The sequence below is a fragment of the Humulus lupulus genome, chromosome 4 (genome assembly GCF_963169125.1).
Source record: "Humulus lupulus chromosome 4, drHumLupu1.1, whole genome shotgun sequence".
In the NCBI taxonomy this organism is placed as follows: domain Eukaryota; kingdom Viridiplantae; phylum Streptophyta; class Magnoliopsida; order Rosales; family Cannabaceae; genus Humulus; species Humulus lupulus.
Window position 1 is genome coordinate 21,830,300 of NC_084796.1, and position 13,249 is coordinate 21,843,548.

Here is a 13,249-nt window from a genome sequence, read left to right on the forward strand (position 1 = left end):
AGGAAGAAGAACATGAAAACGTGGTAACAATACTGTTTTTGTAATTTTTAAAAAGGGAATTTACTTGGTAACTATGTTTTGTAAAGTACCATTTTGGTATCTCTGTTTTCAATAATGCTCATATGTTACTCTGTATTTTAAAATTATACATATTTGATACCCTAGACTCAGATTTGATAGATAAAATTTTGTCAATATAATCACACTGTCATTAGTTATATATAATTAAGTAATTAAATTTAAATTTTGAACTTACATAATTGACAGCAGTTTGATTAAATTGGTAAAATTTTATTAATTAAATTTGAGTTTAAGGTACCAAATATGTACGATTTTAAAATACAGAATACTATATGAGCATTATTAAAAACAGAAAGTACCAAAATGATACTTTGCAAAAACACAGATACTAAATGGTTACCTACGCTTCTAAAAAATTAAAATTACAACACAATGGCCGAAATGCCCTTATAAATAATAGAACGTATATATGCAACAAACTGTGGCTTTATTTTTTTATTTATCTTTTTATATGGTAATTTAAATACCATGTATTTGAAAGAAAAAAAAAAGCTATACAAACATTATGAATTCAAGATTCCCGTATAAAAAGATAAAAAAATAAAAAAATATATATTTGTGGCATAAGTACCTAATGTTTGTATTTTGTACGCGGCATAGACCCAATGTTTATTTTTAGTGGCAAAAGTACTCAAAGTCAGTAAAACTGTAATTCCGTCAGCCTCCTCCGTTAGGTTCCATTTCGTGATGACTGGACCAACACGTATCACTTCGTGATTGGTCCAACTCAATAATATATTAGGGATATTTGTGGCATAAGTACCCAATGTTTGGGTTTTGTACGCGGCATAAGTACCCAATGTTTAAAAATAATTATGATTTGAACCAATAAAAACGTGACACGTGTCTGCCTAACGGAGTCTAACGAAGAAGACTGACATAATTACAGTTTTACTAACTTTGGGTACTTTTGCCACTAAAAATAAACATTGGGTCTATGCAGCGTACAAAACCCAAACTTTGGATACTTATGCCACAATTATCCCAAAAAAAAAAAGCCATACAAGATGTAAATTCCACTATATAAAACCTTGACCCAATCTCACCTACAACAAGCCCTATTAGGCTTTACACAATTCAAGCTCTGATTCGAGTAAATGGGCTATTTACAGTAATATAGGAAGAACCTAGCTCATATATGGACCAGATTTATTGGCCTACATAAACCAAACCTAATAAGCTAAAGACCAAATTGATATTTAGCCAAAACTGGCAAGCTCCTGGAAAGGTATTCTTCCTCCAAAATAAGCCAAAAGACCACTCCCCAAGTCACTCTAGTAAAGCAATGATACTCCCATGAAGCTTATAAGTAACTAGTTTTAGAGGTGTTATCCGATCCAATATCTTTACATCTAACTAATTCAATCCAATTAAAGGTTGGATGTTGAAAATAAGCATCAAATCCAATCCAAATGAGTTTCAAAATTCAATTCAATCTGGATTGGATCAGTTTTTTTAATCATAATTTGTTTTATCTCTTAACTTAAAATTTAATATTAAAAAGATTAACGAGTAAAAAAATATAAAAAAAAATTTATACAAAAAACTAACGATATTTAGTAATAATACTACATTAAGACTTTAAAATTATCATATTAAGTCATTAACATGATGCATTTACAAGTGAAATATTAAGCTTACACCACAATCATTAAAATTTAAAACTAATAACTAAAGTACCAATATAGCATGAAAATAACAATAATAATATCTTCAAAGTGCTAATATAGCATCAAAACAACAACAATAATAACATCTACTAAATGATAACCAATATAAACTAACATAATTAAATATATTTATATTTAATATAATATATATTTTTTAATTAAGGTTGGATTGGATCGGTTCCTAATTGGATATTCAGAGTGTCATCCAACAACCGATCCAATCCAATAAACATCCAACTTTTCAAATCCAATCCAATCCAATTGCAATTGGATATCCATTTTTTTGTAATTGGATTGGTTCGGGATAATTGAATTGGTTTGGATCTTGAGCACCCCTACCTAGCTTCATGCCACTTTGTGCCTCCAATTCTCTAAGTCACAAAAGCTCAATTCAGTACTATCATTACTCATATCCCGGTTTCCAAAACTAGCCTCCCGTCACCACTCAACAACAAAGATAAATGGTATTTTGTTTATTGCGTTTCCATTTTATTATTTTTAAATTATTTAGTCACTTGACCATCGGAGTCCTATCAGTCGACAATACCCCGGTGTCCCAAAGCTTTCATGGTCCTTTTTCTTTGCATACAAGTTGCTAGTGCCCACCATACATATCATCATCAATTGTAAATTTGAGTATTCACCCTGCTACATAGGTCAAATATACTCGTACGGTTAGGTTTGGTCTAAATATTGAAAACTTCACATACATAATAGAAGAGAAATGCTAAAAATAAAAAATAAAAAAAATGATCTTTCTCATTCTGTTTTACACTCTCCCATGCTTGATAAATGGATTTTTTTTTTAATGAAACTTCATTGAACTAGAATAAAGAACAACCCAAGAAGGCTTGTCTGCCAATGTAGTAGCATAGGCCATTGAGGAATAACTTCATTCCAACACCTAGAAGTTCTATTAGAAAGAACAAACCGAGCCAAATGTTGAGCAGAGAAATTATCATCTCTATTCTCATATTCAAATCTAATGGAGTCAAACAGTTTAATAATACTAATAGAGGAATTTACATGAAATATGGAAAATTAAATAAATATTGATATATATGGCTTTTTTTGTGTGCACTTTTTATGGTATTTTTTGTTGTTTAACTTTTTTATGGGTTTTGTTTTCCCATATTTATCAAATAAATTCTTTGATTTCCCATATTTTATTGTATAAGATTATTTATACTAAATTTGAATTTTTGTGAGGACATTTCTGTAATTTTATGTATTATTTTTTTTCAGTATTTTTGGAAAACAATTTTTTAAGAAAAATCAATCTTCAATGTTATTTCTTCTGCATGCAGGTACTCAAGTACCTATATCTTCTATTTTTTGTAGGTTGCTTCAGTATCACGTTTTTGTATAACCCTGATTTCGTCTTTCTCCTCTCCTTCAGCATTTGTTATTCTGAGTTTTGTTCTTCTTTTTCGTTCTATTTTTAGGGTTTTATAAGTTTTCTGGTTGTGGATTTGTGGCTACTGTGTTGTTTCGACTCGGTGAGTACCTGGTTACAGGGTTTATGTTTTAATTTTTTTAATGTATATTTTTGTTAATTTTTCTTTGGATTATCTATTTTTGGTCGTGGATGGTTGTTTTTTAATCGGTGTTAATGGTGGTTTTTGTTTTTGGTGCACGATTTGATGGTTAGTTTTTTAGTGGGGGTTTTGACAGTTTTTTATCAGTTGTTTTGGGGAAGTTTATGGGTAGTTATTTGTAATTTGTGCTCTATATATTTATATAAATGTTTGTTATTCTTTTTCATCTGTGTTGTTTGTTTTTATTTTATGCAGTGCATTGTCTATTTCAATTTCAAAGAATTCTGATGGATCACTCTGGTGAAGTTGGTGGTGTTATTGGTTCTGAGAAGAAATTTTCTGAAATAGTAGAGGATGATTTGAAGACTATAGGGGATGATATTGGCGAGATTCTTCCTCGAATGAGTAACATTACTCGTTTGAAGTCTGTTGCAAGGAAGAAGAGTAAATCCCCTTCCACTGTTAAATAGGCGAGGAAATCATGTGCATCTGGTAGTAAGGATGTTGTAGATGATTCTCTTGAGACTAAGCATGTTGTGGTATGTGTTTATTTTCTTAAATATAATAATAAAAAAAAATGTTAATACGTTGATGTTACTGTAATTGGTTTCACATTCGAGGGATTGTGTTTGTTTTATTTTTATGGTTATGTTTTTTTGTTCTTAAAGTGTTTTGTTTCTTTGTACCTGGTTATATGTAACTAGTTTCTTGTGGATAAGTAGTTTATTTTGCATAATGTTCAGTTTTGATTGTGCTTTTTTTATGGTTGTGTTTTTTTTTCTTAAAGTGTTTTGTTTCTATGTACCTAGTTACATGTGTAACTGGTTTCTTGTAGATATGTAGTTTATTTTGCATAATGTTAATTTTTTATTGTGTTTGTTTTATTTTTATGGTTGTGTTTGTTTGTTGTTAAAGTGTTTTGTTTCTTTGTACCTGGTTACATGTGTAACTGATTACTTGTAGATAAGTAGTTTACTTTGCTTAATGTTTTGTTTGAGTGTGTAACTGGTTACCTTAGTGAATGTTTTTTATTTTTTTTTTATATTTCAAATATGCAAAAGTTAAAGACATATAACCGGTTTTATAAATGTAAATAAAGATCTATTTTCCATGTTTATATTGTATGAAACTAGTTACATGTTGTGTAATTTGTTTGTTTGTTTCTTCTGCATGCTCATTTAAAGATCAATCCCTCTAAGAGGTTTGGAAGTAAGGTTCAACATTTCAATGACAAGAGTATCATTAATGACTTCAAAACTAAGTTGACCAAAAGTCAAAAAGCATTGTTTAAGAAGACGCCATTTGGGCACTTCTTAGAAGTTTCTGATATTCATTTCCAAACCCAACTTGCCCAACGGGTCTTGTTGAGAGAGGTGTCTCATGAGAGGGAGGAAGAGGAGATGTTGTTTAAGTTGGGTCGTAGGGTTTGTAGATTTTTTGTTAAGGAGTTTGCCCTAGTTACAAGTCTTAAATGTAATGGTGTTTCTTATTTAAGTCTTTTTCAAAATAAAGAAAGTTCATTTTAAGAAAAAAATATTTGTTCGTTTTGTTGGTAAAGTATCAAAGGCCAAATTGCGAAATGCTTTCATTAGTAAGGTGTTAGTTGATGATGATGATGTCGTGAAATTGGGGATAGTTCATATTTTAGTAAACTATTTGTATGGGTATACTAGTGAGAAGTTGGTTGATGTTTTTTTTTTATGGTTGATCGTGATCTATCTAAATTGGGAAATATTAGTTTTGGGATAGGAGAAGTCATTATATGAAAATTGCTTTGAAGGGTGGTAATAAAATTTTTGATGGAGTTTTTTTTAATGGGACGGTTGGGCTTCATCCTTACAAACTTCTTGGTTTTCCAATTGCTTTTCTGGTCTGGATATATGAATCTATATCTGAATTGAATCCTGAGTTTTGTCAGAGGGTTGGGAAAAAATATCCCCGTTTGTTGAATTGGAAGAGTTCTGATAATGCCTTCTATTCAAACTTGGTGGCAAAGATTTTTAACAACAAAAATGTATAATATTTTGTTTTGTAACTGGTTACTACGTAAATTTGTTTTAATCATTTAGGATTTTTGTTTGTGTAGCTGGTTACAGATCATGGTAACCAGTTTCTTGGTTTTTTTCAATTGACTATCTTGGATGTTTATCCAAATTCTGAGGAGAGGAAGAAACCAACAGTGAAGAAGTTTAAGTTTGAGCCTATATATTTGCCCAAGGAGTGTGCTGACAATGGAGATAATAGTTCGGGTACCCAGTTACTTGTTAATGTTGGTGTTTGTTTTAGTTAAAAAAAATATTATTTTGTTTGAAATTTATAGGTTTGTTTTTATTTTTATTTTTTGTTGTTTTGTAAATTATTTTATTATGTTTTTTCAGGTTGATAGTGAAAAATTGAGATTGATTTGTGAATCAATATCTTCAATAAAAGAGAGCCAACAATCTATTATTAGTGATATTGCAATTATGAGGTATGGGTTCATGGGGAAACTTAGTGATTTGTCTGCAATGATTGCAAGAATTGTTGAAAAAAATTCATAAAAAGTTGGAAGTTCTAGTGATGAAAGTGCTGGATATAATGAAGTGAAAAAGACAGCTGATTTTGATAAAGTATCTAGCCCTATTTCTCATGATTTTAAGGTAACTTGTTTGTTCTATGTTTTATTGTTTTTTTTAACCATTTTTTGTTGTAACCAATTTTTTTTTTTTTTTTTTTGTCCAGGCTTGTGGGATGGATTTAGGTGAAGATTTTGATAGTAGTAAGGTAACTGGTTTATGTTTCTTAATAGTATGTTGTTTTTTGTTAGTTTATTAGTGTAACCAGTTTCATTTTTTATTTTAAGGTGTTGGGAGGGATTTAAGTGAAAAGTTTGATGCTGTTTATTCTGGGTTGGAGTTGTCAAATGTTGTGGGTGGAAATAAGGTTTTGAAATTTATTTTTGTTTTTGTTTCTTTGTATTATTCTATTTAAAATTGAATTTGTTGTAACTGATTTTATTGTTCTTCATTATAGGATTTTTCAAAGAAGCCTGAGTTCAGTTCAGTTGGTTTAAGTTTTGAAGAAATATATTTAGATCCAGAGATTTCGAAGGTTATCGATAAAACTGTTGAGTATGTAGAAGGAGAAAAGAGATTTAGTGGGAGTAAGGATGATTGGAAAGTTGTGATGGTTGGTGATGTTGATGAAGTTCCTGTTGCTATTGAAAAGAGGGAGCCTAAACCTAGTACTCGTGTTAAATCTCCTTTTGTTACTGAGTTTGGTTCATCTGAAGTAAAAGAAAATGTGAAGAGGAAGGGAGAAGAAGTGGTGATTGTTAGGGGGTTGCTTCCATTTAAAGATGAAATTGGACAGAATGTTTCAAAGAATGAATGCATGGATTATATTACATGGATTGAGGATAAAATAATTTTTAAAAATAAGTATGTTTTTTTTTTATTTTGTTTAATATTATTGTTCTTGATATGTAAATGTCTGTTAATATATATATATTTTTTGGTTTGAAGGAAGAAGAAATTTTCTGATGTTAATAACATTATCAATCCACCGATGGATTATTTTTTTGTTAAAATTTCTGAGAAGATGTGGTTTTACAAGCTTCAAACTTGTGGGAAGGACCTTATGGACACTGTAAGTAACCAGGTTCTTGGTATAATGCTTTGTAACTAGTATTTGTTTGTTTAGATGTTTTGTTATTTTTGTTGATCATGTTTAAGACAAGTAATCAGGTTCTTTTAGTATTGTGTGTAACTTGTTTTGATTATTATTTATTGGCTAGTAACCAGGTTCTTGTATTATTGTGTGTAACTTGTTTTGATTATTATTTATTGGCTAGTAACCAGGTTCCTAACTTTTGTTTGTTTATTTATTTTTTGTAGCATATCAATGTTTGTTTTTATTACTTGAGGAAGAAGATTAAGTTGAGTGATAGTTTGAACAAGAGGGATACAACTACAGACTCTTGGTTTGATGCAACTATCAAGGGTTTGTATGATAACTTTTTGGCAGCCAAATGTGAACCAAGCAGCATTCGTTTTGATAACTCATTTCAGATTACATTATTGGTGAATATTTGTTTTGTAACACTCCTTGGGTGGATGTGGATCATGTTCTTTTTCCTGTGCATGTGAAGGTTCAGTTGCATTGGGTTTTCATTCACTTTTCCATAAAGAGTAGGATGTTAACTGTCTACAACTCTTTGGTGGGGAAGAAGAATGAGAGTGTTGCTTTGCCATATGTGAATGTTTATTCTGTTGTTTTACCATATTTTCTAGACTTTCTTGATTTTTATGATTCTAGGAAAGATCTGGACTTAAATGTTGGTCCATATTCTGTTGGGAAGAAGGATCCAATTGATTTTAACTTTGCCAAAGACTTGCCTTCTCAAGAGGGCAAGTAAGTATCTGGTTTTTGTAATTTGTTGTTTATTTTTTTATTATGTTTGCTTTTAATAATTTCATTAGTTGTTTTTTGTTTGTTTTCCAGTGATTGTGGAGTATTTGTTATCAAGTATGTTGATTTGTTTATCTATGGGAAGATTGATGACATCCCAAAGAACATGGCTGCCAAAGTTGCTACCTATCACGATTATCTTGCCATTAACTTGTATAGTCATGTGAAAAAGAACCAGATTGGTGGGTACAAGACAGAAGATGATGCTCCATCAAATAAATCAAAGAGGATGAGGAATTATAAGTAGAGATTTTTGTAGTTTTTTTAAGTTGTATTAATGTCTATGTCTTTTTTTTTCTTTGTTTAAAAGCGAAGTTGTGGTTTGTTACTGGATACTGGTTTAGTACTGTACTTGTCTCTATGTACTTTTTTTTTTGTCAATGTAAAGAACTAGTTTCACATTTTGGCTTAATATAAAGTTTTTTTTATTTGTATTTTATATTAATGTGTATGTTTTTTTTCAATAGAGTTGGTGATTTTTTTAAAAGTTTGAAGATATTGTTATGTACATGTTTTTTTTTCATATAGGTTTCAATTATTTTTTGAGAAGTTTGTGTGCTAATGGATAAGTGATTTGTGTATAGTTTGAAAAGGTCAGTTTTACGTTATAGGTAACTGGGTACAATTTTATTTTTATTTTTATTGTTAGTTTATGAATTATTTTTTGTTAAATTATAATACTTTTTTATTCATGAATTTTCAATGTTTTTTAAAGAGATGCTTCATTATGTAACTGGTTTGTAAATGTTAATTTTTTTTGTAAATAGGTTTGTATGAGGATACTGTAACCGGTTACTTCTGTTTTTGATAGTGAAAGCCATATGTTTCAAGTAACTGGTAACTGTTTTTTAAGTTTTTATTTTTATTATTTTTTAATTTTTTTTATATATTTATGTTTTTTTTTTGTGAAAGATTTGTGATTATGTAACTAGTTTTTTAAGTTGTTTGTTACATGTATATATAGTCGTTTGTTAAATTTATTTATAGTAACTGGTTTTTTTTATAACATGTGTTGTAACCAGGTACTTGAGTCTTCAGATTTTGAATAACTTGTGTTGGAACCAGGAACTTGAGTATCAAGTTTATAAAATGTTAAATGCTTAAAAAGTCTGTACTTTTATTGAAGTATAAAACATTAGGATACAATTTTATTATATCAATTGAAATTGTAGTCTATCTACTCTTTACAAATTTATTTGTCTAATTTCTTTGGCTTTGTTGGGTTTCGCTGCTTTGGGATTGGTTCATTCCTGCATGTTTTTCTATTATGTCCTGGTTGCGCGCATCTTCCACATTTTATCTACACTTTTGGTTCTCCTCTAGATCTGATTATTTTCCTTCTAGGGCGGCCTGGTGGTTTTCTTGTTTTTGGTGGGAGGACAATTTTGTTTAAAGTCTCTGGTAGTGTCCATTCGCTTTCATTTGGCAATGGAAGAACAGTTGACTCATATGTTGCTTTCATAGTTGTAGTTTTGTATTAATCAGCAACATAATCATATGTTGTCAGACCTGTTTTGGCAAATACTGCTATTGCATGTGCACATGGTATTTCATCTTGTTGGAACCTTTTGCATTCACATGTTTTCTCCATTAGGTTGACCAGAAAAATTCCTTTGTCTTCAACCACAACTTGGTACAGTAAAGTGTTTACTGGGAAGACCTGTTTATTTTAGTAGAGGAATATATGTTAGAAACTGGTTACTATGGTAATTATTAGTAACTGGTTACCGAATATTTTGGTAAATAATATTCAGTGCAGAATATATGTTAGTTACCTGAAATTTAATGGCTCGAATAAAGTTTTCTCTAAGCATAGTTTCAATATCTGTTGTTATTTGTGTGAAAGTTCCGTTTGCTTCGTTACCATTTCTCCATACCCATTTTTGAACTAAACTTCGAAGGCCTTCCATCATTGTAGTGACTGGCAGCGTTCTTGCAGCTTTCAATGTAGCATTTATCGATTCAGCTATATTTGATGTCATCATTGTATATCTTCTTGTTGGAGCATGGCATCTAGACCAAGTGCAATATCCAATATTTTGTAAATACGGTCTTATGCAAGTGTCAATCTTGTCTATTTCATGCATGTAGTGCTTAAATGATTGTACCCTGTATGCCTTTGCTGCTTTCACAAAGTTTATGTTTAGGTCCTCCCCATGGACACCGAAATTGACTTTGATGTTGTTTAGCATGTGGAATATGCATGCTCCATGGAAAGCTTTAGGGTATACATTGTCTACAACATTTTCTATGCTTTTGTGCCTCTGTCGTAAATGATTGTTATACCTGTTTGTAAAATCACAATGAAGTAACTAGTTATTGTGTCCAAATTAAGTAACTGGTTTCTTTAATTTATATGACTATTCTTTTTTTACACTGTTTTTACTATTATGTTGCTGGATTATTATTAAACAATTTATTTTATGTGTTTAGTTTGTTTGAATAAGAATAAAAAAGAAAACAATACCTTCTCTTTCTCCATATGTCTCTTTTAGCTTTGTGAAAAACCATAACCATGATGAATCATTTTTAGAGTCTCCTATTCCAAAGGCTAATGGAAATATGTTGTTGTTAGCATCCATTATTGAAGCAATGAATAAAGTTCTTCCAAATGATGTCTTCAAGTAAGTTCCATCTATCATAATGACTGACCTATAGTGTTTCCATCCTTTGATGGAATTTGCAAATGCTAGGTACATATATTTGAAGTGATCTTTATTGTTTGTAACCAAGTGCGTTATTGTACCTGGGTTCGAGACTTTTAGCATGTGAAGGTAGATGGGAAGTTTTTGGTATAAATCATCCTGGTTTCCTCTTGCCAATTCTAAAGCTTTTTCTCTTGCTCTCCAGGCTTTTTGATACCCCATTGAAACACCATAATCATCTAGCATGTCGCTGATTATGTCATTTGGTGTGTATACTCTCTTTATTGACATGTATTTTGTTTTTATTAGTTCTCCAATCACATTGCAATTTGCCTTCCTGTGGTCTTCCATAATGATGTCCAAGGAGTAGGTGTGGGGTTTTACATACTTTCTGATTTTAAATGTTTCTGTTTTCATGAACTTTGAAGCTCTAAGTGGCCAGTTACAATTGTCATCCACACAAGTTACCAGGTACTCTTTCGGTTCAGATCTTTTTGTCTTGAATTGGATGTTGTGGATCATACCATAATAACATAGAGCAGATTTCAAGAGCTTTTTGTCCTTATAAATCTGGCATTCTTCAAATTTGAAAATTTTATGATCAGTTATAGTTTCTGCATCTTCTTCTCTTTTTCTTTTGTTTTCTTCTGTTCTCTCTATGATAAAATCTGCTACATTATCAGCTATGTCTGTAATATTTGGGAAGGTTTGTACCTGGTTATTTGTCATGCAGGTTGCTTCGTCATGTTGTAATTTTGTAGCTGATTGCTGGTTGTTTAGTTGAAGAACTAGCATTTCTAGATCTGTGTTCTGAATTTGTGTTTCTTCTTCGTATGCATTGTGTTCAATAGTTTCAGCTATTGTTTGATCAAAAGTGGTGATGCATAGTGGTAGCTCTATTACTACATTTTGCTTCTTTTTCAGCTCAATGTAGAATCTGACTGAATTGTCAGTGAGTAATTTCATTGGTGGCATACCTAGTGATAACTAGTAACTCAACTCAATATTTTGAATATTGCATTTTATCTCAGTTTTCACTAACTGAACCAAATTGTTTAGAGAACAATTTGTTGGTATTATCATCCAGTCATGGTGTAGTCATCATACTAATATCTATCTGTCCATTTTCCTCCAAAATGAATCAATGTCATTATGGATTCCATATCTGCAATATAACACAACATAATTTTTAGTGTTATTTCAAATGTAACTGGTTATGTTAGTGAATGAATATTAACATATGTTGAAAATATATAAGTAACAGGTTTCTTTAAGTTAATCAATAACTATTTTCTAGGTTCTATAATTAATTATTTTGCATTATGTTCAATTTTTGCGTGTGTAAGTGGTTACCTAAGTGAATGTGTTGTCTTTTTTTTTTTTTTTTGATATTTCAAATATGCAAAGTTAAAGACATATTATGTAACCAGTTTCATAAATGTAAATCATGATATATTTTCCATGTTTCATGATAAATTATTATGCAGAATGTTATTATTATTATTTTTGTGTGTATATGGTTATTGTATATATTTTGTTGTTTTATTTTACATTTTTTTTGTAATATTTAAATTATGTAAATGTTCAAGTTTTGTGATGTAACTGGTTTCATGTGAGTAATTAAAAAAGTAATTTTCTATTTCTTTGTGTTATTATTTTGCATGTCAAATATTTCAAACAAGATTTTATTTAGTTAAAATGTTACCTATTGAGTAATCGTAGAAATGAAGCTAAAATCAGATTGTTTGTCTGTGAAGGAGATGTGATTGTTGGACAAGAATCGAAATTTTGTCTTAGTTGCCGAAGAAGAAGAGCAATTGATCGAAAATTGAATTCTATGTTTAATTCGATGACTGTAGAAGGGTGGAGAGAGAGACTGTGAAAGTGTTCGATTCGCGAGGTGGATTTGAAGCAACACTTCCGAGAGGCGAACGAGAATTTTATTGCTTGATCTGAGAAGAAGATTGTTGTTGCCGGAGAAGACGATGTTACAATCGGAAAAAATGGAGGATGAATTGCAGTGAGGTTTATTGATCGGCGACTTGGTTTCTTGATTGGAATCGGAAATTTAGAAATGTTACGGGAATCTCATTTCTTAGTTTATGGAATTCTATATTTTATATTTTGTTTTAAGTGTGTATTACCATATTTGGCTTAATTACTTTTTTGTCCATATATACTGAAAGTTTAGTTAATTTTCCCATATTTATATTTGGATTTTTTTTTTCTTTGAAATGAAACTTCATTTAACTAGAACAAAGAACAACCCAGGAAGGCTTATCTGCCAATGAAGTAGCATAGGCCATTGAGGAACAACTTCATTCCAACACCTAGAAGCTCTATTAGAAAGAACAAACTGAGCCAAATATTGAGCGGCAAAATTATCATCTCTATTGACATATTCAAATCTAATGGAGTCAAACAATTTAATAATACTAATATCATGGGAATTTTTTTCTTCATATTCATGACCTTTCTTATGTTGATTTACAAAAATATGGACATTTAAATTTTCTACTTTTTCATGGCTTTTTTTATTTGGAAGTTCATAATTATGAGATTTTATTTCCCATAATTTTGAAAAATATATATGATTATGCCATATTTTGAATGATAATTATGTTTTCTATGATTTTGAGGGTAATCTTTTTCTTCAATTTTTATTTATTTTTCCCTTTCATTTTAAATTTTTTTTTATTATTTTTCCCTACTTTTTTACCATGTTTTTTCTTCTCTTTTTTCTATCATTTTCCATTCATCCTTTTTTTTCTTTCCATTTTTTCATTTCTTTTCCTTGTTTTTTTTGCATTCTTTCATCATTTTATTTATTTATTTAGTTTTCTTTGCTCCTTTTTCCCTCATCTTT

At 30.3% G+C, this 13,249-nt stretch overlaps 1 protein-coding gene across 1 annotated transcript; it reads right to left on the reverse strand.

Moving 5' to 3' along the window:
- Nucleotides 1–9,215: 9,215 nt before the first annotated feature.
- LOC133831977 (uncharacterized) lies at nucleotides 9,216–11,349 on the reverse strand. Its single transcript, XM_062262377.1, has 3 exons — nucleotides 10,247–11,349; nucleotides 9,514–10,024; nucleotides 9,216–9,398 (listed from the first exon to the last, which is right to left on the reverse strand). The coding sequence occupies exons 1-3, from the start codon at nucleotides 11,347–11,349 to the stop codon at nucleotides 9,216–9,218; spliced, it is 1,797 nt and encodes a 598-aa protein (XP_062118361.1).
- Between the last annotated feature and the right edge of the window lie 1,900 nt (nucleotides 11,350–13,249).

What these genes read in the sequence shown, in the direction of transcription:
- LOC133831977 (XM_062262377.1), bottom strand. Translation starts at nt 11,349, where the DNA reads ATGAAATTACTCACTGACAATTCAGTCAGATTCTACATTGAGCTGAAA. An exon ending in AATGATTCATCATGGTTATG is followed by an intron (nt 10,025 to 10,246) that starts GTTTTTCACAAA and finishes TTTTACAAACAG; the next exon opens with GTATAACAATCATTTACGAC. An exon ending in TTCGAGCCATTAAATTTCAG is followed by an intron (nt 9,399 to 9,513) that starts GTAACTAACATA and finishes TAAAATAAACAG; the next exon opens with GTCTTCCCAGTAAACACTTT.